Below are 27,212 nucleotides of genomic sequence, written 5' to 3' on the forward strand. Positions count from 1 at the left end.
GATTAAGGAGATACATTTTTGGGAAATAGACCATAAGGCATCACTCTTTGAGGATGATATCTTGATGACGCTTACAGATCCAGGCCCCTCATTGCAGGCATTGCAGACCGAACTTAGAAAATTTTAAGTGGTAGCAGGCTTCAAAGTCAACCTGTCAAAATCCTTTATTTTAAATCTTACGATCCCAGAAGGAGAGGTACAGCAGCTCCGGAGCCAGACCCTTTTCCAATGGGCCAAATATTCCCTTCAATACCTGGGTATTCAACTCACCCAACGGAAAGAGGATCTCTATAAGGCCAACTATCCCCCCTTGATGTACCAACACCAACAGGACCTCAGGTGCTGGAAATCTCTGTATATCTCTTGGCTCGGACGGATAAAGGCTATAAAAATGACAATGCTTCCAAAGCTATTGTGTCTATTTCAGGCACTTCTGGTCGATCTGGATCGTGATCTCTTGCCCAAACTTCGCTCTCTTATCACTAAGTTCATATGGCAGAGTGGGAGAGCTCATCTCCCGTTCCACACATTACGTTGTGCGCAGAGGGACGGGGGTTGTGGCGTTATCGGATTTTAACCTGAACTACAAAGCAGCCCCGCTGAGGGTGGTGGTGGAGTGGTCCATGAGGGTGTCCGACAAACATTGGCTCCACATGGTCAGGGCGATAGTGGGAAGATCGATTTGGGATGTACTCTCGAAACAGAAGAAACACAGGCCAGCCAATGAGTACATCAGTACCCCGACACAAACCACCCTCAAAGTTTGGGAAAATGTTACGAGGGACAGATGGAAGGGAAGGATGTCCTTCCCTTCGCCTAACACTCCTATCCACTTCAATCCAGACTTACCCCCAGCACTGCGAGAGGGACCATTTGACACATCGGGGGAGGGGGGCTGCTTGATGATCTCAGACCTTTTTCACAATTTCGATGTGCTTACATTTGAGAGCTGCCAAAGAGAGTTCCAGGTCCCAAGCAGCGGCCACTTTCAATATCTCCAACTTAAACACTGGGTTTCCCAGCCACAGATCAGGGAAACCGCTACCACAGAACAAATCCGATAGAGCAGTTTGTACAGAGGGTGGGCACCATGAAAGGGGCAATCTCCTCTCTCTATGGTCTTTTACTCTCGACATTACATATACCAAAGGCGTGTTACATCACTTTTTGGGAACAAGTGATTGGGAAGGATATTTCAGTAGAGGAATGGAAACACTTATGGTCTGATATAGCCAAGAATAATCACTCATTGATCTTAAGAGAGGCCCTTTACAAAACTCTTTTTGATTGGTACCTATATCCCACTAAACTCAAAAAGATATTTCCGGAGACCTCCGATCTCTGCTGGCTGGGAGGCGGGACTTCCGCCACATCTGATGGGATTGCCCTACGATCAGAACATTCTGGGAGGAGATTCTAACACACATTAAAGATATACTGGGATACCCCATACCAACATCTATGGAGGGAGTTATTTTGGGCATCAGAGACCCAGACCTAGAACACCAAACGAGAGCAGTTCTTGCAATAATTTGGGCTTGTCTAGGGGCGGCCAAAAAGACAAAAGCGGCAGCCTGGAAAAAGAAAGAAGCGCCAGTCTTGTCGTTGTGGTACTCCCGTCTGTGGAGAATTCTTACCATGGAAAGATTAGCGGATATTTTGAGATGAAAACAAGAACTTTGAATATAAACGGGACACGCTGGATTCCTTTCTCTCTCAAGGGCTCCTCCAAGCCGTAGTCCCACATTCATTAAGAGCCATGCACTTATTACAGTTTTAACTTAGTCAGGGCCCAGGTCCAATTATGCCACTACACACAAGAGGCCTACCCATGAGGTATAGAAAGCAGGACGAGCTGCACAGGAGCATCGCCCTACTACCTGAAAATTTTCTAACTATCCAGTCGTAATATCAAGAAGAGCCCTTCACCACCAGAGAAGGGAAGGGAGGGGTGAGGGGTGGGATAGTTGTGGCAAGTTTATAAAAGTTGTTTGCTCTATAATGCCCTAAACATCGGGTTAACAAAGTTGACATGATTTAAGTATAGGGAGAGGGGCGTTGGGACTTCCCAAAATGAGAAGCTGTATCCTTATTAAACTGTATTGCTCATATGAAGCCCTTAATGTTTTCATGCATTGTATTGTCATCTGAAAGTCATGTTGAATAAAAAGAACTTTGACAAAAAAAAGCAGTGGGGCGACGCTCCTCCGCCATAGCGGAGGAGCTGCCCCTGGTCCCTAGTAAAGTACACTGAGAGTGCCAGGGTCTGTACATCAAAAGCTGCTAGTGGGCCTGCAGCTTGGATTGTGCCACCCACACAAGCAGCCTTTCAAAGGGTTCTCAGACCTGCCATTGCAGTGTCTGCACGCAGTTTTTACTGCCATATCGACTTGGCAGGTGCACCCTCTTGCCAAGCCCTTACCTTCCCTTTTCTTACATATAAGACACCCCTAAGGTAAAGTAAAAGTAAAGTCCACATTTGTAAAGCGCACAATCACCCGTTAGGGTCTCTAGGCGCTGGGGGCCGTCGGGAAGATTAAGCGAGCTATTGCCCAGAGTCACATGGTGCTGGGCTAACCTGCCGCCGGAGCCGGGGATCGAACCGTGGTCCCCAGATTCCAGCGTCAGTCGCCCTGGCCGCGGCGCCACACCTCTCCCTAGAGTAGGCCCATGGTCGCCCCATGGGCAGGGTGCAGTGTATGTGAAAGGTAAAATATGTACTGAGGTGTGTGACATGTCCTGATAGTGAAATACGCTGTATTTCAGTTTTCACTATTGAAATGCTATCTGTCCCATAGGATAGAATGGGAGGTTATTAATAACATCTTATAAATATAACTTCCCATTGGGACAAGATGGAAAGATGGAGGTTAGTATGTCTGAACTCAGAATATAATAATTCATCTTTCAGTAAAGATGATTTTTATATTGTGTGTTTGAAAATACCACTTTTAGAAAGTGGGTATTTTCTTGCTTAGCCATCCTGTGTGCCTCTGCTGGTTCATGGATTGACTATCTGGCTTTAGAGTTACTCGGGCTGGGGATGTGCATTCTCTCAGAAGCCCTTTCTATATCTAATGGATCTATTTTAGTTGAATAGATTTGTATGATTATGACATAGGTTCATTTACCTGATTATCTCATTGAATAATCACAGACTCGGGTAAGTTTTAAATGTTTATCAAATTAATCATAAGAGCAGAACAAAATTACAGTGTTAACTCCATCTTTCGGAGGAAGATCGGTCTATTAAATTTAAAATAAGATTTCACAACAACTAGTACCTCAGGAAAGAGAGGATGGAGAGAGAAAGCACATTGACACAACACACAAAATTATATTTACCTAGGATGGTGCGAAAATCAGACACCTCTAGCCAAGAGTTAATGGGCCCCTTTAGAAAGTTCAGGTGACAGGTACTTAAGGACAGGATGGATGATCTCTTCTGGATTCGACGCCTGAGTCTCACCCCTCTCTGATACTAACTTCCTCCTTGATTCTTCCGTGAGCTTCTTCTAATACTATTACCTCCTCGATTCTTCCGCGATCTTCTTCTAATTCTAATTTGCTTTGAAAATTCTAAGTCTGCTTCTTCAGGTATTCAATCAGCATTCGGACAGCATCTCGGTCTCTCAGCGTTCTGGCTGTGACTGCTCTCTCTAATCTAACTAAATACCCCAATTATACTTTTTTAATGGCATGTACCACCCCTAAATGTTTCAACCTTATGAAACTCTTATTTCTGATTGGACGAGCTGAGGGGATGATCATCACACCATGCTAAGTTTAATCATTAACACTTCATTTCTGAGAATAGCCAACCAATCAAGTGACGACAGAAAAGATACAGTTCCAGTCTCATAAATATATACAAAACTTTCTCACAAGCCGCTTTGGCTATGACCTTCAAACTAGCAGGTAAAACACATAGGCTGCTTCCAGTCGTAGGTGCTGCTAAAAGGACTCTGTTCAATTAAGATTCAAATCCTAAAGAACAAAACATTGTTTTCTGCTTGAGAAACAAGAAAAGTTAGCAGCACATATTATCAATGTTGCTTCAGCTTTTCGACATAAAAAGATATGTTCCATGTTTTACAAAGAAGGTAATCTTAACATAAGCCCTTTTTAAAATATAGGCCTACATTATCTAGAATCAGTTTAAACGTGTAAAATGTGCAGAGAATACATTTGCCTGTGGAATGTTCCAGTTGATATACCTGCACAAACACCTCTCATATGACTCTGACAGGTGGGCTGGTGCCGGGTTTCACAAACCTGTTAACTTAGTTAAATGTTACTTATAAAACCGTGAGGTGGCAAGTCTGGAGAACTTTTTCATTTTTATAATTTAAAGATGGGCGCTGGTTTCCGTTTAGAACCAATGTTTTGAATGTTTAAGTAACTCCAAAAATGACATTCAATTGATTTCTTAATCGAGGAACATTGACTGCGATTGTAGAAGTGAAAACAGCGCCCACTTGTGGTTAGAATAGCAACTCTCTAAGAACTGGATTGCCCCGGAACTGTTTACCAGTGACCCCGCAGCGACAAATTATTCAGCTGCACACATCGCCAGTTAATTTCAACTGCAAAGATGGCAGAGTACCGCCAGGTTTTGCGGCGTGCCTGGGGTCAGATCAGCGGGCACGGCGGAATCCGTGGTGCCATCTGGCAGCTCCTCAGGTAAAGCCAAGCGGCTATGCATCATGTCTATAATATGCCCTTTGACCAATTCATGCTTTCGAAGCGCACCACTCCTCCATGTCACTTGTGTCACCTTGCATGGTACAAACTAATGGAAAGAAAAAAGGGACTACATTGGTAATGCGACAATGATTTTGGAATTGCTAGTGTTTCTATAGCCGGAGCCAGTTTGCAAATTAATATTTGAAAGCGTTGTTTTTCATTCGTGTGAAGAACCCAGATTTATATTAGATTTCTAGATTGCTAATTTAAATTACGAGCTATTTTGGAAAGCATACCATCAGTTTTCGTATATATTAGAATGCTAATATATCAGTACTGTAGAGGTCGCATGTTTTGGAATTGTTGGTAATTGTTACGCCTTTTCCATACACAAGGGAATTCAAATTTACGCTTGTCTCTGTAGTTTAGCATTTGGCTGAAACCCTCACCAACATGGCCGCCTCTGTTACGCCTTTCATAGGTTAACAGTTTCCAGTATCTTGGACAGTGTATTCCCAAATCTAGAAGGCACCTTGTTAGCCGTCATTCAGTAAAACTTTTTTTCGAATTTCTTGCTAAAGGCGGAAATATATGTATGTACTTTAGTAAGAAACTTTTTTTTTGTTTACAAATGGCATGCTAGCTAAAATTAACACAGTTTTAAACCCTTTTTGCGTCCGCGGAAGGTGAGAGTGAGTGGCTTTTAATTGTGTGGTTCTATTGAATTGAATGGAGATGGCTCGTTTTATAAGGGGTGACGTTTTGAGGTGTTCAAGTCGGGTAATCCCGTTGTAGTGTACGGGTGGCATTTTGCTTGTTGGAAGGTAAAAGTAAGTTCAAAGAGAAGACACCCTAACATCAGGATGCGTTCAGAGGCATGCAAATAGCTTACAGATTTTCACTTTGCTAATGCTCAACATTTCCATATTTACTTTGTGCTTATTTTTGACATTTCAATACCTTGTCTCAAAAGGAATACTAATCCTAATGTCCCATGATTCAAAGTGTATGCCTTTGAAAGTAACAGTGATGGGAAAAAATGACTTTAGTATCCTCTCTCCCTTCGTAGTTGGCCGAGGGAATTAATGTATTGGACGGACAAGCCATTTTTAGGTCTCGCACCTGCGATGATCGCGAAGCGATGTCGCTGCGAGGCCTATTGTTGTCAGCTCTGCTTACAAGGAGCTAAAGGAAGACAAGAGATGTGCACGCGCAGCCTCAGGAACCGGATCAGATCGCGCACGTGTTCACCATCTCCTGTCTCCCTTTTAGCTCCATGTAAGCAGACACACACGAGCGCACACACAGAGACACGCACACACACACGAGCACACATACACACGCACGCACACATAGACACCCCCCGCCGCTGCGCACGCACACACACACACGAGCGCACACACAGCCACACTCACGCATGCACACACGCGCACACACACCCTCCCCACCCACCGGGCACACGCGGGACTTTCATCACTGGGGGGGCGGGCACCGTCAATGTGCCCTGACGCCCCCCCTCACCGGGTCTGTCAAACTCCTCTCGTCCTGTCCCGCGGTAGTGGCGGCTGCACGGGATTCATAGGCAGCTAGCTCCCTTCCCTTCACAGGAGCGTGGGGTAGGCTCCTGTCCGCTTCCTGTCTGTGCTGGTGGCCCCGCCCTCAAGAAGGCAGTCCAGCCTGGCTTCCTGTGTCTCGCCCTTGCAGAGGGACCGGAAACACTCAATCCAAGAAAGGTATGTTGCTTGTTGTGGTTGGGATTTGCTTGCAGCGTTTTTCAGTAGTGTCTACCAACTTTGTTTGATGCGCTCTAAGCTTTCAATTAGCTAGATAAGAATATTTACATTTTAGAGAGTTGCGAATGTTGCTGTATACAAGGAGGCGCGATAGGCCAAGAATCACACAAGCTGATGAAGTGGGGAGCCGGGATCCCAACCTAGGTTTCTTCTTCTTCGAGAGAGACACACTTTTTGCTCTGCCCCAGCTCACCTCAGTCTGAAGTTCCAACTCTCACCCTGACCTGAATGGTGAATTTATTTACTCTTATAGCCTTAGACAAACGTTACCATTTATAGACTGTTTTAGGAGTGAGGAAAAAAGATTGCCTCAGCTGTGCAAGACCCTGTCTTCCTTGGATCCACCTGTTGGGCAGACTTCATTGCAGGCTCTCTGAACTGGATGCACCCTGTTTAGTGGCCTCTTTATGCCGGGTGAGACCACCGCCTTTATCCTCTGGGACTCTCTCCCAGCCTCTCATGGCCCTTCCTGTGAGGTTCAAGCAGACCTCTTCTCTGAGGTATTGAGCCCCCCCACCCACACCCAATTGGGCCCATGCATGCGGGCGCAAAGCCTTGAAGCACCCTCTCTGGGGCTTTGCCTGTGTGGCGCTCAGTCCGATGCCCGCAGCCCCCATTCTAGGCCCTGCCTGTACAGTGCAGCTCGCCAAGATCCCCTCCGGGCTCTTTGCCTGAGGGGAGCCAAACCACTGTCCCTCCATCGAGGACCCCCATGGGGTGCGCATCCACCCATTCCTATTTGTACTGCAGAGTGCAGAGCCACTGCCCCTTCCTCGTGGCCTGGCCTGTGGGGCTAATAGCGCGATGTCTCTGCCTGTAGAGGGCAGCTGTGCATGAACCCCCCTCACTGGGCCCCGTCTGTGGAATGCAGGAGTAATGTGCTTCCATCAATGCCCCCCATGGGGTGCGCATCCCCCCAACCATTTCCCATTTGTACGGCAGAGCCAGAGTGCAGAACAACTGGCCCTTCCTCGTGGCCTGGCCTGTGGGGCTTATAGCGAGATTTCTCTGCCTGTAGAAGGCAGGTCTCCATTAACCCCCTTCCTGCTCCCACACCTGTGGAATGCAGGGGTAATGTCCCTCGGTCCGTACCAGTTCCCGCTCCCTCACACGGGTTGAGGGTCCTGCGGGTGGGGGTGCTGCTCGATGGGACTTGGGAGCCCCCTCCCCGCATATGCTCCCAAGTACTGAGTGCTTTAACGCCAATTAGGGGCGGCTGCCACACAGCCCCATTGAGCGCCGCCGGCCCCTGAATGCATCTGCCTAGAAATGAACACGAGGCGGCGAGTGGGTGAATGGCCAGGAGAGGGGGCTCTCCCGGAGGAAGGGGCGGGGAGCTATGATTTTATGGAGCGCTCAGAAGCAGCGCTTTTCAGACTTATGTGCACTTCGACAACCGCAAGATCTGAGGAATCCCTCCCTTCGAGGGGGCTTCAGAGGGACTTTTGCAACCTTCTCAAAGCGGGCTGGGGCTGATCTCTGGAGGGGCTTGGCATCAATAGTAACGTTTCCAAATTACCATCATGACTCTGGGCAATAGCTTGCTTAATCTTCCCGACGGCCCCCAGCGCCTAGAGACCCTTACGGGTGATTGTGCCACTTTACAAATGTGGATTATCATGTCATATGCTGGGATTCCCATAGAACTGTAATTACTAATCAAAGGCCAGCTTAATATCCCACCCGCATTCTGTTAGCCCCGCACAGCTGGTCAGGGGGCGTCCTCCGCAGAGGGGTCTGGACTGCTACTGCCCTCACACTGCACTACAGCTAGTGCATACCGGGCGGGGTCTGCAGGAAAACGCACAGTTGATACAGCGCCTCTCAAGAGACAACCGCGTGGTAGCTATGCAAATGTTTATAAGTGTGAATGCGGTAGCACTGGTGCCTCTCTGGTGCCTATTAGACTCGCAAGTCCTTGGGAAAGAAACAATTTTGTGTTTGTAATCATTTTGGTGCATTTAAGACAGAGCTGCACGAAACTTATTCTTAAAAGGATGCCCTGCCATGGTCTAAGGTAGTTCTGTGCCACCATGGTTCACTGCTTTTCTCTGCCCGGCCACAGGCTCGGGTGACTTGAGAAATCCGTGGCTCACAGGGCTAGGGTGGCTACCTGACACTGTGGAACTGTTCCTTCTATGTTGTCTCAGGGATACCCGTCTCTGTTGGAATCTGGCCTTCCCCTGGCACGGCTAGCATTGTGATGCTGTGGCTCACAGTACTCTGCGCCGCCACAGGCGGGGAGTCACTAGAGTCAAATCTGTAGTTGCACTGTTCATTAAAACAAGCATTTGCAATGCAATAGGTCTCGCATTTGCGAGAGTTTGAGCTATTGGCATTGTAAATGGCAATGCCTTTTATTAAAAGTGTTTGAAAACCTGCAAGCTGTGCGTAAACAAGCACTTTGTACTTCTAGTCCTTGCTTATGAGAAGTAAAGCTGGCAGTCTCTTTTACTGACAGCCTTGCTTCTCGTAAGCAAGGACTATACGTACAAAGTGCATGTTTATGCATGGCTTGTAGGTTTTCAAAACAAATGAATAAAAGGCATTGTCATTTACAATGCCAATAGCTCCAACTCTTGCAAATGCGAGACCTATTGCATTGTAAATGCTTGTTTATTGAGTGTACATCAGGGGGAGCCAAGGCATTGTACACACCTCTCTTAGCTTCTGCAAGACACGTTCTAGTGTCCCGCAGGAAGTTGTCATCCCAGCCACTCTCTCGAGGGCTGGGCACTCTGCACCCCCACACCCATCCATCACGGGTGCCACAAGTGACGTGGCCCCGTCAATAAAAGGGCCCGGGTGCACGTGCTTGAGGCCAGTTGTAGTACTCTACTAACGGTGTCTGGGTCCGTGATTTACCAGCATGTGGGCCTAGGGCCCCGACACTACAATGGCGACGAGGCGGGTCTGACCCCGCATGCCTGTTGTTCGGCACTCCATCGCCCCTCATGGGGGTAAAGTGAACCTGAATTGTGACAAACCCCCTGTCGGGCTGTTCACGGCCACCTGCGACTGCAAGATCTGTCACCCGATAACCGCCTCCTAGATCCTGGAGGATCAGCGTGGCCTGCCGGGAGGCACACACTGGCCTATAGCCAGCACGCCAGCCGTGCTGAGGTTGATGAAGGTCACCCGGTGCTCATACCAGCACTGCAGACCCCAACATACTGCTGTCGCTGCAGCCCTGGTACCAGTTAGCTAGACCGTGAGAGGTCAGTGAAGGGAACAGAATAGGCTCGAGAGGAAGTACCACTTTTAGCTCCATGCCGGAGGCAGCCGTACTTCTGACCCTCGAAGCACTCCCGCACTGAGGCACCCATGGACTGTTCTGCCTGCCGTCTCTGCACCGGAAAAGGAAAGGAAGCGTCCCGGTACCACCTCGAGACGAGGCTGTGCCCCCCTGCTCCTGCTTAGCATGGCCGCAACTCTTCCAAGGAGTCCAACGGCAGCTGATGGAATGCGTATGTTCCCCGCTCCCATACCGGCCAGTGAATAATAGGAAATGCCGACAGGAGCAAGGAAGCTACAATCCCGGCAAAGCGGCCAGTGCAGCTCCCTGTGCGACATGTTCGGCCCACCCCAGCAGTGAGAGGAGCCCACACTGGCGATCCCAGCCCAGTATTGAACGTCTGTTCACCCCATCACAGAAATGCTCGATCCCTGCAGTAATGGCGAACAAACCGGCACTCACCTCTGCACTTCCCCTCCCTGGGGCATGGGTAGAAGATAATGCAGAGCCACGGCCTGGTGTGGCTGGAGTGCCTTGAATCTCGGCCTCCCTACCGCTGCACGCATGAAGCAGCTTCTGCGTCCCTGTTGGCCACTCGCTACATTACACCCAGACAACGTGAAGAGCTGGATCCAGCCCCACCGGCAGTCCCAACTCGTTACTGCCTCTCGATTCACCCAAAGAAGGGGGTGTGGAGCCCGAGAAAATACGAGAGAGGGGCAGCCCAGCACACAGTTGCTCCAGTAAGGCCCATGGATGCGAGAGGATCTGCTGAATCAAGCCCACTGCACAGACGTTGAAGGTGAAGGGCCAAAACGTTCGACGCCTGCAGCGCGGGGCCCGTGCAGCAAAGGAAGCCGCTGCGGCCTCCAGCAGCGAAGCCAGCACCACCGGGTGGTCACCAAGGCAGACTGCATCCGCCCACGCAGCGTCAGTGCCCGCCTCTGCCCGCACCTAAGCAGCTCCTCTAGAACCTGAGGCCTGCAGTAATTAGGACAAGCTACCACGACCGTTCTCCACATTCTGTGCTAGATGACTAGTAACCATCTGAAACTCAACCCAGGCAAGACAGAACTCGTGTTGCCTGGGAAGAGCGAGGAGTGTTGGGGACCGCATTTCTGGCCTAGTGAATGGGGTCTTCCCCCCCACCGCGTCCTCTTCTATAAAAAGTCTAGGGGTTGTAATCAACGCGGACCTCTCGCTTAGATGACAAATGGGTGCTGTGATTTCGACTAGCCTTTATCATCTACGAAAAATTAGGAAGATCGCTCATTTGCTGACTCATTCAGCTTTAATCCAAGTGGTGATAGCACTGGTTCTTTCCCGACTGGATTTTTCTAACTCCCTTTACATCGGTCTCCCCCAGTTTTTGGTAAAACGTTTGCAAATAGTTCAGAACCAGGCGGCAAGATTAATTTATAAACAGCCAAAATGGCACTCTGCAAAGTCCTTGCTACTCAAGCTCCATTGGTTGCCTGTGGAGAAACGCACGGCATTCAAGACTGGCTGTCTTATTTTCAAAGCATTGCATTGCAACAGTCCAAAATTCATTAATATGCTGATAAACAAACATGTTCCCCGGCGCAACTTACGCTCATGTCATCTCCATCTTTTATCTGTTCCGATCATTAAACTCAAACGTTATGGAGGCTGCAGGTTCTCCTATCTGGCACCCACTCTTTGGAACTCCTTTCCTTTAACAAAGAGACGCGGCGACAACTTAGTTGCTTTTAGAAAGGCGCTTAAAACATGGCTGTTCGGGATAGCCTTCTAAATGGATACTTACGACACAACTTGAAGCATGATTAGCGCTATGAAACCTTTGGTGACCGTGTGCTCTACAAATGACTGATAACATAACATAACCCTTCAGAGACTGCCGTTGCCCATTGAGAGCAGATTAGAACACAGCGCCACTTTGCGGTTGGATACCTGCACTGCACCTAGACTTACGCAGGAAGTATCACAGGCCATAGTGAAGGAGCACCGAGAAGCCAAGCGGCACGAGCCCCACCAAATGCAAATGAAGTGACCTCGCAAGATCCAGATGAGGCGGTACGGTCGAGGGAAGCTGATCCCCACGAAGACGCAAGGGAAACGTGACACCCTTCTGATAGCCACAGCTGCCTCAACTGCCAAGCTGCCAGGAATCCAGGTACACCCACACAGCACAGCTAAAAACTGCAGGTCCCACAGCGCACCTAGTACGCCGCCAGGACCCCAGACCACAGCATGCGCCAAACCCCAGGGAATGTCCGCAGACTGAGTCAGCACGAAGCGCGCGCCGCCCAACCCAGTGGTGAATGGCCACCACCGCAAGCGAGGAGAGAACGCCCAAGAAGAGCACATGCCCTAATAGTCCAGTCAGGCGCCCTAGGGATAGAGACACCCCCACAATGATGAAGCACTGGTAAACTGTGGCTCAACATAGCAAGGAAGGGAGAACAGCCAGACAACAACATCGCAAGGTATCCCTCCACACCAACAGCACCATACAGACTGGTGCAGAGCGAGCACCATCCGTGACTGCCCAACGCCACCGCCGGAGAGGAGATTGCATCACTCGCACCTCCAGATACACAGACACCATCTCAAGCTATCCTACTGGCAACCGAAGTGCCAGAAGAAAGCGTCCAAGAACAAGACCAAGCACGCAAAGAGTATGCAAAGCCAGAGGCGCGCAGGAAGCTTTTGCCAGTGAACCTGACTGCACAGACAGCACCCAGGAGACCTCTCCACAAAGAAGCACTGCTGAATGCAGGTAGAAGATCACCCACGTCTCCATCGCCACAGCGAAACCCTGCAGTAGGCCGAAGACCACCCATGGTGTCCTCCCTCACACTGCCTCAAGACGGAGTCGGACGTGACCCAAGATTGGCAAGAGAGGAGTCGCACACCCCACGTGGCAGGCTGCTACAGCACCATGCGCTCCAACGAACAGCAACACGAGACCGGACGCCACGTCGCCCAGCAGGCAAGGAGCACGTCACAAATTGACCAGTCCAGACAAGCACGCCGGAGCGAAGGCAGAAGCCGGCACAATGACAGCGCCGCCTCGAGGTCCAAGCGCAACGCCCGCGAAGAAAAGAAGAAAAGTGACAGCCCTGTCACCCCAAAAAACCAGATGAACACAGGTGGACTGAACAAACCAACAAAGGGAGAAGACCGAGGACTCACAGCCAGCCAAGAGCACACCCTGAAACCAGACAGCCACCAAGGCGGACCGACGTCCCTGGATACAGCCTCATGGGTGAACCAAACCTAAGCCGCAGCAAGCGCCAACCGCGTCTCATCCTAACGCTTCCCCAGGAGACCGTCCGTCCCGAGCGTCAGCAGTCTAAGTCAAGTACATCCCTGCTCCTGCCCGCAGGTGCCACGGGTGAAGATCAGCAGAGAGTATCCGTCCTCACACCGCCTCAAGATGGAGTCGGCAGTGGCCCCAAGCCAGGCAAGAGATGATCCCCACACTCTACGTGTCAAGCTGCCACAAACGCTCCAGCTCAGCAAGGCGGAGGCACATGGCTGCCAAGTCCCTCTGGACATCCAACACACCCAGCAAGTCACCACCAACTGTCATCTCGAGTCACCACATGGCTGGCAACAACCTTCACGCCAGCCATCAGCACCTGCGTCAAACAACACCACTCCCAGAAGATCGGTGGACTGGAGTCCTGCACTGTCGCCACATCAGCCGACAAAAGAAACCAGAGGCCACCTGTGAACCTGGCCTACACCGGACCCGCGGAGCGAGTGCAAGTCTTGGCCAAGACTCATTCACCCGTGAGGGTTGTGCGTGCGATTAAGTAACAGCTCCCCAGTGGTCCTGCAGCTGCCCCCAGACGGCACACAAGCTGCCCCCAGCGCAGCCCTCCTACAGTCCCGCAGCAACCCCGACAACGGGCCTCCCCAGGCGGGAGAGCGAGAAGAGACATTGCCCTACCGACAGGTTACCAGTCACAGCCCAGCAGTTTAACAGGGACAGTCGGCCCAGCCACACCTCTGTGAATTCTCACGTGGGACTCCATCCATGTTCACGACGCAACCCACTAAATGGAACTGTTAGAACTGACCACAGACCATCACCGACGTCAGCAAGGCGAAAGTCATGCAAGACAGCGAGACATGTCATCTTCAGCGAACCGCCGGTCTGCAGCAGATGTCTCCAAGCCAGGGGTCATGTCCTGAGCCCTCAGGTTAAACTACGGGTGCCCGTCGAGAAGGTTCTGCCGCAAGCAAAGTCACCAGCCCAGGTCAGCTGTCGTCCTGCCACCTGACTCGAGAGACTGAAGGACCCTGTGGTATCCAGTTAACTGTTTGTTGTATCCCCACAGGTTGGACTAACACGTTGTTTGTTCCTCAATAAAGTTGGGGAGGAATGTAGTATCCTGCAAGACACGTTCTAGTGTCCCGCAGGAAGTTGTCATCCCAGCCACTCCCTCGAGGGCTGGGCACACTGCACCCCCACACCCATCCATCACGGGTGCCATGAGTGACGAGGCCCCGTCAATAAAAGGGCCCGGGTGCTCGTGCTTGAGGCCAGTTGTAGTACTCTACTAACGGTGTCTGTGTCCGTGATTTACCAGCATGTGGGTCTAGGGCCCGACACTACATTAGCCACCAGTTCTGTGGTGGCTAGCTTAAAGCCACTCGTGCAAGAATGATATTAAACCTCAGCTAAAGCACTTTCTGATGGTTGTGTCTCAGGACTAAGAAAACTCGGTCTGTGTGGTCTGCACTTGAACAGCGCATAAGGGGGGTTGGTTTTACTGTTTTACTCAGCTGCACCAGGTCGACAAAATCATGTTTGGAAGAGCACGATGAAGGTGGAACCATACTTTGAGGGAAATTAAACTACTAGGAAAAACGTAGGAGAGACATTTAACAAATTGATGCATCTTCTTTTGAGCTGGGTGAGGGTCACTCTAAACAGGTAAAACGTTCAGTTGGAAAGTGGTTCCCCCCCCCCCCCCCCCCAAAAAAAAGCAGGCAAGTAAAACCAATGCCTTATAAGAAACTTCTAGGAGAGAAAAAAAACGTAAGGTTAGATTGACCACAAACCAACACCACTGAGAATAAAAGCATGAGAAGATCAAAAATAATGTTGTCGGAAGAGAATCCAGGACGAGAATATTAGCAGTACAAACTATAAACTGCACATCTGTAAGGCTCACCTCTGTTTTAATTAAAATAGGTTTTGTTAATTATACAAATAAAATAATACAAAAATGACATAAAGAAATGTAGTATGAAAAGCACCCCAGGTCTATTACCCAGTTGCCAAAAATATGGTCAGATTTAATAGGACGACTATTGCTAATAACATTGTAACATTTAGCTTATTACACTACTAACACCCCTCTGTCCTATACCAATATATTTCATCATTGTCTCACTGTTGGACAAAATTCTATTTACAGTGGGAACATTCAGCGTATAGGCAAAGGCAATCGTCCCTTGTCAAAAAATATGTTCTTAGAAGAGATTTTTGTCCTCATTCTAAAAGAATGCATATTCGAAAGTGAAATAACAATTTCACACAGATGTTACTGTATGGGCGACCCACCTTCAGCCTTTCCTGGATATCTGTATTCTGAGTTACAGGAGAAAAAAATGCTTTTAAATCTCTTTCAGAGTGGTATATCCGAAATTAATCTTCAAGATATCAATTAACTAAATAAACCATGACCAGTTAAATTGGCTAAGGGACGATCTTTAAACTGTAGTCTCTTCTACACCAGAAGCACGCCATCCAGCAAGCATAGCTCTTTGAGACAAGGAGATGCATGATTTTTTAGCTGGAATGCATTTCACTGTTGTATCTTATGGGTCTCAGCAGTTTCAGGTGATAGCGTGTCAAAGAAATCCAGTCATTAGTTTGACAGTCCGAAGACATGCTGCTGTTGAATATGATGCCCACTATTTTACAGTTCTCCACTGGGATAATTACAGTCTGCACTACATTGAAGCTGGCAAATGTTTCTTAATTAGATTCACTAAGGGAGTGAGACCTACACACCAATAACTTTGCCTTATCCTCACTGAAGCCGAGGTTGTCGGTGTGCATTCGGTTCTGTATTGCACTGAATACCTTGTTCACTTTTTTAGAAGCTGTGTCATTAGATTTAATAAGTGAAACATCACCTGGGTGTCTTCATCATAGTTATGGCACCTAGCTTGAGATGCCAACAGAAAGTCACGCAAACGTTAAAGATGGTCATTCAAATAGTATCCACGCAGGACCCCACATATGATGTATGGGCCTTTCTGACTCCCAAAAAGTATGAGAACCACTTCTGAGCTGCCTTCGCGACCCGACCCTCAACTCCACCTGCAATCTATGTATCAGGATGTTGTGGTCAAAGGTGTTGAAGGCCTCTCCGAAGCCATGAGAAGAGAATCTCTTCTTTTATTCAGGATTTCTAGGATGGCTCTCTCAGTTCCCTCCATTCCATTGACGTCCATCCAAGATATGGAAAGCAGTGATTTAATTGGATGACGTATGGGAACGGGATGGTAAGACTTTGGCCACTGGCTTAAAGTGCACCGTTTTCTGTCATATAAATATGAAAGAAATAGCCCTTTTTGACCCACTCTTTGGTGTTTGCAGGGCATTCTGGGTAAGAAAACACACTTTCCTCGATTCGCCTGGGTTGTCTAGGTTTCAGAAATGCCCAGGTTTAGTGGGGTTCCCTGGCTGCCAACTGACACAGAGTGCGAATAGTGTTGCTAATGACCATGGAAAGTTAGAAGAAATTGGAATTACTTTATCTTCTGGTTCATTCAACTAAAAGTAAAAATAAAATGAGGTTTGGATTTTTCACATAAGTGAAGTGTGTCATTATCTTACCTTTGTCGCAGCATATACTATTCAACACCTGTATTCTCATCAGAACTTCTAAACTCTACTTGGGGAAAAAGGCATCATCATTTATCTATATACTATTCTGTCACCTTACAAGACCTTGCTTCAACTCGAATTAGAAATAAGGAACAACCTAGCAAAATCACTGTCAGTAACGACTCACCAAAGTTTAATACTAACCCACCAGTTTATCAGCAGAACAAGTAAGCAGCAATGCACTATTGGTTAACAAGATCCCTCAAACACAACTTGAACCCCCAGACTAAAAACCATAATTATCCCAAGTCTCACTGCACATAACTAAATACAGCACATCCCAGAAGCTAAGGAAAAAAACACAGATGCACTCATCCGGGACCACAGACTACTTGAACTGGAATGGGAGATCTCGTGTGTAACTCTCACTTCTTGGGCCTTGGGCTCAGTAATTGCCATTTTAAAAGTCAGAAACCGATGGGCACCACAATCACAGCTATAGATGACCTAAAACTAGTCTTACTGTATTATACACATATTTAATTAATAGAAGGGAAATAGCACAACAGCCAGGTCTCTATGAGGATACACTTTCAATCATTTCAGCTCCAGAGAACTTAATGCTAGCAGCCAGTCCTTGCAGATTATTCAAAATAACTGGATGAGGACTACCACAAAACCCGAACCCCACTCTTCTTACTACCATAATTGAAACTAACTCAAACATTTATGTTTGCTTACATAAGAGTCATTCAATACAGAAACGCTCACTTAATTTATAAACTCCTAACCATGTTGGAAATTAATCAACTGACTTAATATGTTAAATAGCTGCTAGTTTCAAGAGGAGTTCCGTCGACTTACTGAATTGTTGTATTAAATAAAACTTAAAACGTGGGTTTGTTTTCCTAAGGATATCTTTCAAGTTTGAGATGCAGTGGCATATCCTAGATTCTGAAGCTCTTGTTCTTAAAGGGAGAGTGTTCTCTTTTGGTATACACTTTGCCAGGCACTGATGATACAGCCACTTCAGAGGAAAAAACCAAGGAGCATAAAAAACCTCCAATGAGGAGTATGCAGATGACAGTAGCACAAAAGTAACAGAATATGAAAGCCAATCCACCAGAGGGCTTGATTATCAAGCTCGGCTACGTATTTCGCATAAAACTCCACCGGGAGGCCATCATGGTCTGTTGTTTTACCACTAGCCATCGACACAATGATCCGTCTGACCTCTTGTATAGTTACTGGGCCGCCCAGATCGTCCGCAGTATGTTCATCCACAGTTTGGAGGCGCTCCTGGGCCAGGAAAGTGCTAAGGCCTGCTTGGGGGACCTCTTGGGGGGCGGGATACCACATTTCGTAAAAGCTCTGGAATAATCAGTTGATCTTACCCGGGTCAAATTCGGTTGTGCCTGCATCTGTCTGAATTTGGGTAATTGGGGCACCCTGGGTCTCCGGCTTGATTAACCACACCAGTAGGCAACCGGCTTTCCCTTCTTCTCCTTGCACTCTATCTATATATGCCCTGTAGTCGTGGGATCAAAGTCTCACTAGGGCCTCATCGTACTGTTTGTGTGTGGCAAGTAGGCATGAATGTGTTTGTACCCCTATTTCCTGCATGTTGTCCGGCGTGTGTAGCTCTCCCTCAATGGCCAGGAGCTCTCGTTGTAGTTCCCTCTGGATACCAGCTGTTTGTCCCATACAGTGCCTCCTCACCACCACCTTGAACGCCTTCCATTCCACTAGTGCCAAGGATGCGTGTGTGCATTATCCTCAAAGAACGTGCCCACTAGGGTTTGCAGGGATTCACCAAACTGTACCTCTTCCAAAGACGGGGGATTAAGTCTCCACGTGGGGATCGGGGGTCTATGCCCATGGGGTTGGTACGACAGCAATAGGGGGCTTTGGTCTGAGAATGTCCGACCTAGGTATTCTGTGTGCTTGATGGAGCTGCTAACGCTTGGGGAGCACCAAAAGACATCCAGCCTCATGTGAAGTTGGTGTATGGAGGGAGTAAAAGGACTATTCCCTGTTCCCTGTGTGCTGGAGCCTTCAAATGTCATGCAATTCCCAGTGAGCAATCCACTTCTGCAATCCCGCTTCTGTTCGATGGACCTGTGCCCCTGACAGGGAGGCGTGGGAGCAGTCGAGTACCACGTCAGCCACACAATTCAAATCCCCACCCAAAATCACTTGCCCCACCTTTATGTCAGCCAAATGGGCGGAGAGACAGGCCATGTAGGCCAGTTGATCTTGATTAGGTGCATAAAGGCAGCCCAGCGGGATCTCCTGGCCCAGAAGTCTTCTCGCAAGTAGGACATACCTGACTTCTTTATCTATTATAGTACATGTTGCTTCGAAAAGGGACCCCTGGTCTAACCCATATCAGCGCCCCTCGGACGTACGCCGAGAATGTAGTGGCAGATATATGCCGTCTCCATCGCCTATGGAGCTTTTCCACCTCCCCCTGAATGAGATGTGTCTCTTGTAAGACCCGTCTTTCCAGATAACTGTGAATGTTATGTCTCTTAGACATCGACCCCCATCCCCCTAAAGTTCCAGGTAAGGAATTTCAATTCCTGGTGAGGTGTCTGCATTCTAATTAATTCCCCGTTCTCCCCCTTCCCCCCTCCCACTCTGCCTCAGACCTCTGAGAAATGAAAGAGCTTGCCCCACCCGCTAACTAACAGAGCAAATCAAACACAAAAAAAAACAACAGTCAACAACTCCCCAGTCCCAGATCATACTGGCACCGGCCGACTGCCCAAACTGTAAATGCATCTTTCTAGTTCATTAAAGGCCCAAGCCAGCCACAGCAAGAACCTTCAGGGGATCGTGGTTGCACAAATTAAAGCACCGGGGTGTGCGAAGCAATGTTACGTGGTGTAACGTGTTGCGGTGTGGTACCTCATGCACCGGCCCCAGTATTCTTCCAGCCCAGTTAGTGTCTCCATGATTCAAGGCAGTATTGGCCCCTCCGGGGTGTCCAGGACTACAGCTGCTCTTAGTAAAGGGCCCAGCTATATTATCTCATCTGCAGTTTTCGGGGTCACCACTGGCAGATCGAGGCTGGTTCTGTTGGAGGAGTCTAAGTCCGAACCTCCGGTCCCTTAGATCACGATCCTGCCTCCGATGGCGAACCTTCCACATGAACAATCTCGGCAACTGCCTACAGTGCCGCTGCTCACTCACGCTCAGTCGTGAGGGATTCTGTTGCTTTGAGAGGGGTGGCTCAGATATCCGTTTGGATAGTTTTCTAGGTTTGTCCTTTCTAGTCCCTAGGCTGCAGGATCCACCAGGAGTTGGGGGCCAGTGGTGTCTCTCTGCCCCGCTAGAGGTTCGCCGGACCCCGATCTAGGCCCTGAGAGCTTGCTGCACACACTCACCAGCTCATGGCCACCTCAAGGCCCCTCCTCCAGCAGGGCCCGGCCTCCACGCCCCAGGCCCCGCTGCACCGCCGGCCTCTCACAGGCCCTATGGTGACTATGCTGGAACTTGTCGGTGCATGACCACCGCCGACGGTCCCTCAGGCCTTGTCCAATCCTCAATGGCAGTGGCACCGGGTAGACCGCCCAGGCCAGCCTTCTCTCCTCCGGTGATGAAGGGCAACGCCTAGGGACACCTCTCCAAGGCAGACTCTCACCCAGGCCTGCAGATCTCGAGCCGATAGACTTCCCCGGTCACACATGCAGCACAGCCGCTGGTAGGGCTCCCCAAGCCTCAGAAATCGCCCCAGTGGTGTCCCTCTGGGGTCAGCACAACCATCTCAGGGCATCCGGGCTAGAGATTAATCTGGTATTGGGTAGATAAATGGGAGGCAGTTGCGGACCTCTTTACTCAAGCATCCGCCATCTTTGGCTTGCAAGCCAATCCCCTGCTTTAATAAGTTTGTAAAGATGTTTTCCATTCTTGCCTATGTGAGACGGCATAGGATCGAAGTAGTCCTTACATTTTTCATTTCATTATTTTATTCTTCATTTATGTAGTTAATACATTTTACAGGTCCAGTACTTGGCATTATGACACTCTCCAGAGCATTATAACCTTGGTATGCAGTGCTAACAGTTTCCTTTGAGACAATATCCTGATACTTGTCAGCTAGAGGGTTCTGTAGACTAATACTGCTCTTTTTGGTAGCCCTATGAGACTGATACTTATTGCCCCTGGAAGGTGAGATAACTAGCTTGAAGTGTTCCCAACCATTTGCCAGGAAACCATACCTTTTCGGATGAATCTGCTAGACATCCCTTAGAGGATCCAGGCTGGGATTGGGGCTCATGGACCCGTACCTGGCCTAGTCCTCAGTTGCCAGGAGCTGCACTATGGTCCTGGAAAGTACACTATAAAACACCGGAAGCGGAGAGAAAACTTCTGGAGGCATCTGCGTGAATTTTACCCTTACGTTCTGTGTGCAGGAAGGAATCTGATTTAAGGAATGAGGAAAGCACAAGGCAAGGCATGCATTTGGGTCCAGCGGGAGCTTGGAACCAGCTACACTTGGTTAATTTGATTGGATAATTCTGACAGTTACATCTTGTCACTAGTTATTAGTTATTTTTATCAAGCTAGTAGAATTTCCCTTGGTTGTCTGCAACAAGTTGAGTCCACTGTCCAAAACAAATACTCCGCAACTGGACCCAGTAAATATCATTTGTATTCAGTATGTTCACTACGGTGACCTAATATGATTGGAGTGCCTCTTCGAAACAGACATTTGGAGAGTATGAGGAATTGAAGGGATGAGCATAATCCTAGTAACAACCATGCAGCGTTTGTTACACCTGCAAGGCACTTCTGTTTGGGTCAACAAAGATATTTGGTTGGTGGACAAGGAGATGTTTTTAGAATACTGCTTTTAGAAATCTTCCACCTTTTGTCATGTAAAAACTAGCGTTATAAACTTACGAAGCCCCTTTTGTGCTAAATTCCTGTTTGAAAACGGTGAATATTGGATTGAATGCTTTAGAGAAGTGGGTCTTAATCTGTGGTCCGGGGCTCCTGGGGGATCGCGAGTCCTTTTCATGGGGTCCACACCTGTTTTAAATACAGAAGCAAAACTGAAAACATTTCCAAATTTCATTGTGAATTCAACTAAATAGTCCAATATTTGGACATTTGTTTGGTGCATATTGTTTTTGTAATTATGTGCCTTGTTTGGAGGTTTAAATTATAGAAATCGCTTAGGCAGGGGGTCTCCGGCTTCCAATTGTGAGTCAGTGGGGGTCCCCGGATTGCCATAATGATTCAGAGGGCCCCACTGCACTCAAAAGTGTAAGAACTACAGTTGTAGAGAATGCTGGAGGAAAGAACTTGGCCAGGTGTGTGCGAGATGAAATCTGTAATGTGATGCATTTTCTTGCAGGGTCAACGATCTGAAGACTGGGGCACTGGTCGGAGTTGACAAGTATGGAAACAAATACTTTGAAGACCAGAGATATTTTTTCGGTAAGCGTCCTATGATTTTCAATGGCACCTGAATGACTGTTGGCGGGAAGGGCAAAGTTGGTAGTTCTGCGCAATACCCTCCATAACATATAGTAGGGTCTTTGTGCATAATCTAAAGCCCAGCACAACTGCTTTTGCAATAACACTTGCTACAGTTCTTAAAAGACTGCAAATGGCAAATCAAGAGTAGATTTTGAGTTCCTTCAACTTCGCTGTGGTAGTATACTGTACCCAGAGTCTGCCTTTGATAAGATAGCGCCCTGGGCATGGGGGTATGACATTTGGCACCCTTGCAGATGGTAGCCAAATAAATGAGGCATCAGGAGCTCGCTTTTGTGTTCTCTGGTCAGTACATGGATGAGCACGGACTGGCCCCTGATCACTAGCATTCCCGGACCTCCCCCACTCACCTAAATCACAGATCGCTCAGCTGCTTCCTTGTGCTCCTCAGAAAATTGGTGTCCTGGGCCTGGGCCCAGCCCACCCATGCTGAAGGCTGGCCCTGACTGTACCCTTGACAGCATCTGTCCTTGCACTTCCATTTAATTTGTGAAGTCTCTGGTGCTATTGCGCTGGTGAGGCAAAGGGAGTTTGGGGACAACTTTTGGAGTCATTTTTATAAAAATATATTTCTGTTTGGCACTCTGACCAGCAGTTCATCATCCTCTGTTCTGGTGTACTCAGTCACATTTTATGGAACCATTCTTTTTATTAAGGCCTGCATGTCAATAACGCAGCCTTCTGCCTACAACCAGCGAGCGGCAGCGATAGCAAGTTGTGGAGCATGATACATAGCTCTGAGCCAACAACTCGGAGGCAGGCAGCGCTCTACTTACTCAGTTTTTTAAAGAGACTCCAGAAAAAGAGAAAGAGCAAAAGAGTCCAGCAAAATAAAAGAACCCATCTAACCCCTCCCCCGCCCCCAACACCTCTGCACCATAGCACCCAGTGCCACACATCCAGCAGAGGTATACTTAGTGAGGGTCGGGATCGGGTACCTATCTCATGCAAAGGTCTAGGTGCCCTCATTGTTCTGGGGAGCAATCACAATATCTGTAGGTACTTCGGGCAGGTCACATCCCGGAACTCTACCTATAGGATCTTAATAAAAGGGGCCCACAGCTCTGGATACACAGCTGCTCTGTTTTCAGCCATCGCCAGGGTAACCCATTATCTGTGCAGCCACGTTACGTGGTCTGGGACCTCCTCGGTCCCCTACTGCGCAGAATTAAATGCTAATGCTGTTTGCCTGCTCCTATTCGACCGCCGGGGAAAGGTCAGGGGTTTGGGTAGCCCTAAGATCGTGTATGCAGTGAAGCGGGGTATAGTCGTGTCAAAAGCTCGATCAGTGTCATTCAAGACCTGGTCCCAATACCTGGCCAATTTAGGACAATGCCACAGGAGGTGAAGGAGGAAGCCCGTTTGGCCCCAGCCCCTGCCCCAGCATTTTTTAGGAGCGCCCCTTTATATGTGAAGGTGTTTCGTACCAGCTGGAGGCAATTTCATAGGCAAACTCTGCACCGGACATGTTGTGCTCTGTTTAATGTACCTTTTAGTAAATGTCACTCCATTCTTTGTTGGTGAGGGAGGCGCCCTAGTTCTTCTTCCCAGCGTATTTGGCCCTTGTTCTAGGGAGCAGAGCACCCATCAGAGGAGAGAATAGAGTTCAGAAATACAACGCTTATCTCCATCTGTACACACCAACCATTTCTCAAAGCTGGTGACGGGGTGGGAGGATCCAGACAGATAGCTTGGGGAGGACACCCAGTGTTTCAGCTGCGCGTAGTGGGACAAGTCTGCCAGTAGCAGCAAGTAGTCTTGTTGCAGCTGATGGAAAGGGATAATCCCCAGGGGGTAAAAAAGTGCGCCCACGCACTTGCAGCCCTGTTCACGCCAGCGGTTAAAGATCTGAGAGGAAATCGGAATTGTCAATAATTTGCGTCATTAAGGAAGGAAGCTCTGAGACCGGGCGGTTCCACTCTACATTGAAGTGCAATTGTGAAGCCTGAAAGTACATTAGGATCAGGGGGAGCGCTAGGTCTCCCTCCACTTTTGGGCGAGTAAGTTGTTTTTGGCAGAGGCGCGGTTACTTGCCATGTCGGATAATCTGGTTGACAGCAATTTGCAGGTTGTGTAGAACAGAAGGAGACGGGATCAGTGGTAGGGACTGGATTATAAAAATAATGTGCAGGAGTACCATCATTTTAACTGCCGCAATGCGCCCGGTCCTGGAAAACCCTAGTCGGCTCCATGAGCAAAAGCGTCTAATTGGTCTGAGCAAGAAGGGGGCCATAGTTGGCTGCCAATGTCCTTGCCTACGGAGGAGCCAGCAAAATAGCTAGGTACATATAGTCTCCTTCGCCACTTGAATGGGAACCGGGCCTTCAACGCAGCTACCTGTGGCGAGGTGACCATGAGGCTCAGGATCTGAGATTTTTGGAGATTGACTTTCAACACTGACAGCTCACCAAATGCTCTCAACTCCTTGAGCAAGAACAGCCGCAAAGTCATCGGGTCCGTCAAAGACAGGATGAGATCATCCGCATATAAGCTAATTGTGTGGTTGTCAGCTCCAAGGCGGATACCCGAGACCCGCTGATTATCTCTGACTCCCTGCGCCATAGGTTCCATGTAAAGCGCAGAAAGGAATCGGGGAGAGGGGGCAGCACTGTTGGGTCCCCGTGCTATGGAAACATGGAGGACGGCGTCCTTTTGTCCCGAACCGAGTCCCTGGGGGGTGCTATAGATGCATTGTATCCATGCATTAAACTATCCCTGAATCCAAACCGGTGCAGGGTGGCAAGCAGGTATGGCCAGTGAACCCGGTCGAGCACCTTCACCGTGTCAATGGAAAGGAAGAGGGCCTCCTTCTGCGATCGCTGGATGAGATCGGTGGGATGGAGAAGGCATTCTGTGTTATGTCCGCATTGCCACGCCAGGACAAATACGGATTGGTCTGGATCGACCAAACCCGGCATAATGGGGTTTAGTCGTGCAGCTAAAATACCTGTAAAGAGTTTGGCGTCAATGTTGAGAAGAGAGATGGGTCTATATGACCCACAGTCCGTAGGGTCTTTCAGCGGCTTAAGACTCACAGAAATGGATGCCTCCAGCATCGAGTCGGTCAGGGAACCGGAGTAAAAAAAGGAATTAAAAAGCCATGTCAGCAGAGGGGCAAGCTCTTGACAAAAGGTTTTATAAAATAGGGCGGAAAAGCCGTCCGGCCCTGGTGCCTTAGAGGGTTTGAGGTGGGCTACAGTTGCGATCACTTCCTCTACCCGAATTGTTTGGTCCACTGGGACACGAGCTCTGGAGGGATACAAGTCAAGGGAACTTCCAGAAAATGAACCTTTATATCCCCGGCAGGGCCATCTAAACGGGTGTGTAAGGCTCTATAGAGACCCTTAAAAGCCTAAGCTATCTGGGGTCCGTGTCTACCCATCCCCACGATGGGTTTGAATGGATCCCATGGAGCCATCAAGAGCTTTACCAAGAAGTCTGTGCGCCAGAATGCGTCCGCAGAGGTCGCTGCTTAAGTAAAATTTATGTTTGAGTTGCGAGAGGGCATATTCTGCCCAGTCAAGATCAAGGCGCTTTGTCAGAACTCTCCGTCTCTCCAGCTCCCGCCAGACTCTTGGGACCCCCCCATGCGTTTGTGCATCGACTCCAACTCAAAAAACGCCTGCTTCCAGCTGTTGGTGATTTTTTCAGATGCAGCCAATTCTCAGCAGCTGCGATAGCGATCAGTTCTGCCAGAAGGGCAAATTTAGTGCCTCCCACACCGAAGGGAGGTGGGCTCCTTCAAGGTCGTTATCACGGAGATAGTCCCCTAGCGCAGTGCGTATCACCGCAACTGTGGAAGGGGATTGATGCATGACATTTTGCAGTCGCCAGTGTAAAGTACAGGGCTGGGCTTCGTTCAGCTGCAAAGTTGTAAAATTAATTTATTTATATTTCAAGAACAGGTACAAACAATAGAGCATATGCAATTTACAGGTAGATACAAGACGACAAAAATGAGAAAGGATGAGATTAAGGACAATACAATGACTGAAAAGGACAGAGCAGTGCATAAAATAAATAGGCAATGAAGTGATCCATAAGTTAGGGCCTGCACACAAGAGGACACCACTATCTCGAGGAGCCATGAATGTACTGATGGAAGTTGCAGCCAAGGCTATTAAATTACAAGCAACAGAGGTGAGTAAGCAAGCATGGTTCAACTGTCTGTGGTGTGACTGGCGACATCATCACTACCCAAGCCAATCGGGTGGGAGAGCAAGTATGTCGTAAAGGGACCCCAGATATCGTGGTGTCGTGAGATAAGAGGAAGGAGCTCTGCAAACCTGTATGTTTGCTCCTGCCAGAATACCATGTCATTAATCCAGTCCTTAAATTTGGGTGCCCCGCCCGACCCTACCTATATGCCGTTAGGCCAGGAGAAGGGCAAAGGAGACAAATTTCCTATGTGCCACAGAAAGTTTTTCAGTGTTACCTAACAGTGCAAGTTAGGGAGAAAATGGGAGTGGCAAAAATGTCATTTGTTCTGGGCCACATGGACTTGGCGCCAATAGTCTTGTACAGCGCCGCAATCCCAGGCAAGATGCAGGAAATCTGCCCCCGCAGTACCACATCGATCGCACATGTCGTTATCACGTAGTTTGTATCTGTACATTTTAGCTGAGGTATAATAAGTGCAATGTAGAAATTTAAAATGGAGGATGCCGAGACGGCTACTGGACGTGCTCTTTTCCATCTGTTTGCAACAGTGAGTCCATTGCCCATCTGTGACGACTTGTCCCATCTCTGCGGCCCATTTATCTCGAGCACCGCTCTGTGTGATTGGCTCGAGGAGTCATAGATGCTGTGGTATAATGAGGAGACTAAGGGTGACGCATCATCCGTGCGTAGTATCATGTGTAACGGGACAACCTCTGGAGGTTCCAGTGGATATGAGGGTGTGTGTTCTTTGAAACCCTGTCTTAGTCGGATATAAAGAAAGGTATCCATAGGAATGGGTGAATGTTTGGAAAAGAGTTGTTGTGATGTACAAACCTTACCGCTGCTATAGAGATACCCACCGGACGTAATCCAGTGCTTAGCTTTAGTTTTTCGAAAACACCCTCCTGCAGGACTGGGATCTTCGGGTGGTAAACTAGAGGGAGCAATGGTGAGTATAACATGGGGGCCTAGGATTGTAGAGCGATATTTT

The 27,212-nt window shown here is 48.6% G+C and overlaps 1 protein-coding gene across 1 annotated transcript in view; it reads left to right on the plus strand.

Moving 5' to 3' along the window:
• The first annotated feature begins 4,524 nt into the window (after nt 1–4,524).
• NDUFA12 (NADH:ubiquinone oxidoreductase subunit A12) overlaps nt 4,525–27,212 on the plus strand; it is a 167,345-nt gene continuing 144,657 nt past the window's right edge. The window contains exons 1-2 of the mRNA XM_078655869.1: nt 4,525–4,683; nt 21,918–22,000. Coding sequence (XP_078511995.1) covers nt 4,595–4,683; nt 21,918–22,000 — 172 coding nt within the window. The 5' untranslated portion in view covers nt 4,525–4,594. The remainder of the gene's footprint in view (nt 4,684–21,917; nt 22,001–27,212) is intronic.

This window comes from Lissotriton helveticus, chromosome 1_1 (genome assembly GCF_964261635.1).
Source record: "Lissotriton helveticus chromosome 1_1, aLisHel1.1, whole genome shotgun sequence".
Taxonomy (NCBI): Eukaryota; Metazoa; Chordata; class Amphibia; order Caudata; family Salamandridae; genus Lissotriton; species Lissotriton helveticus.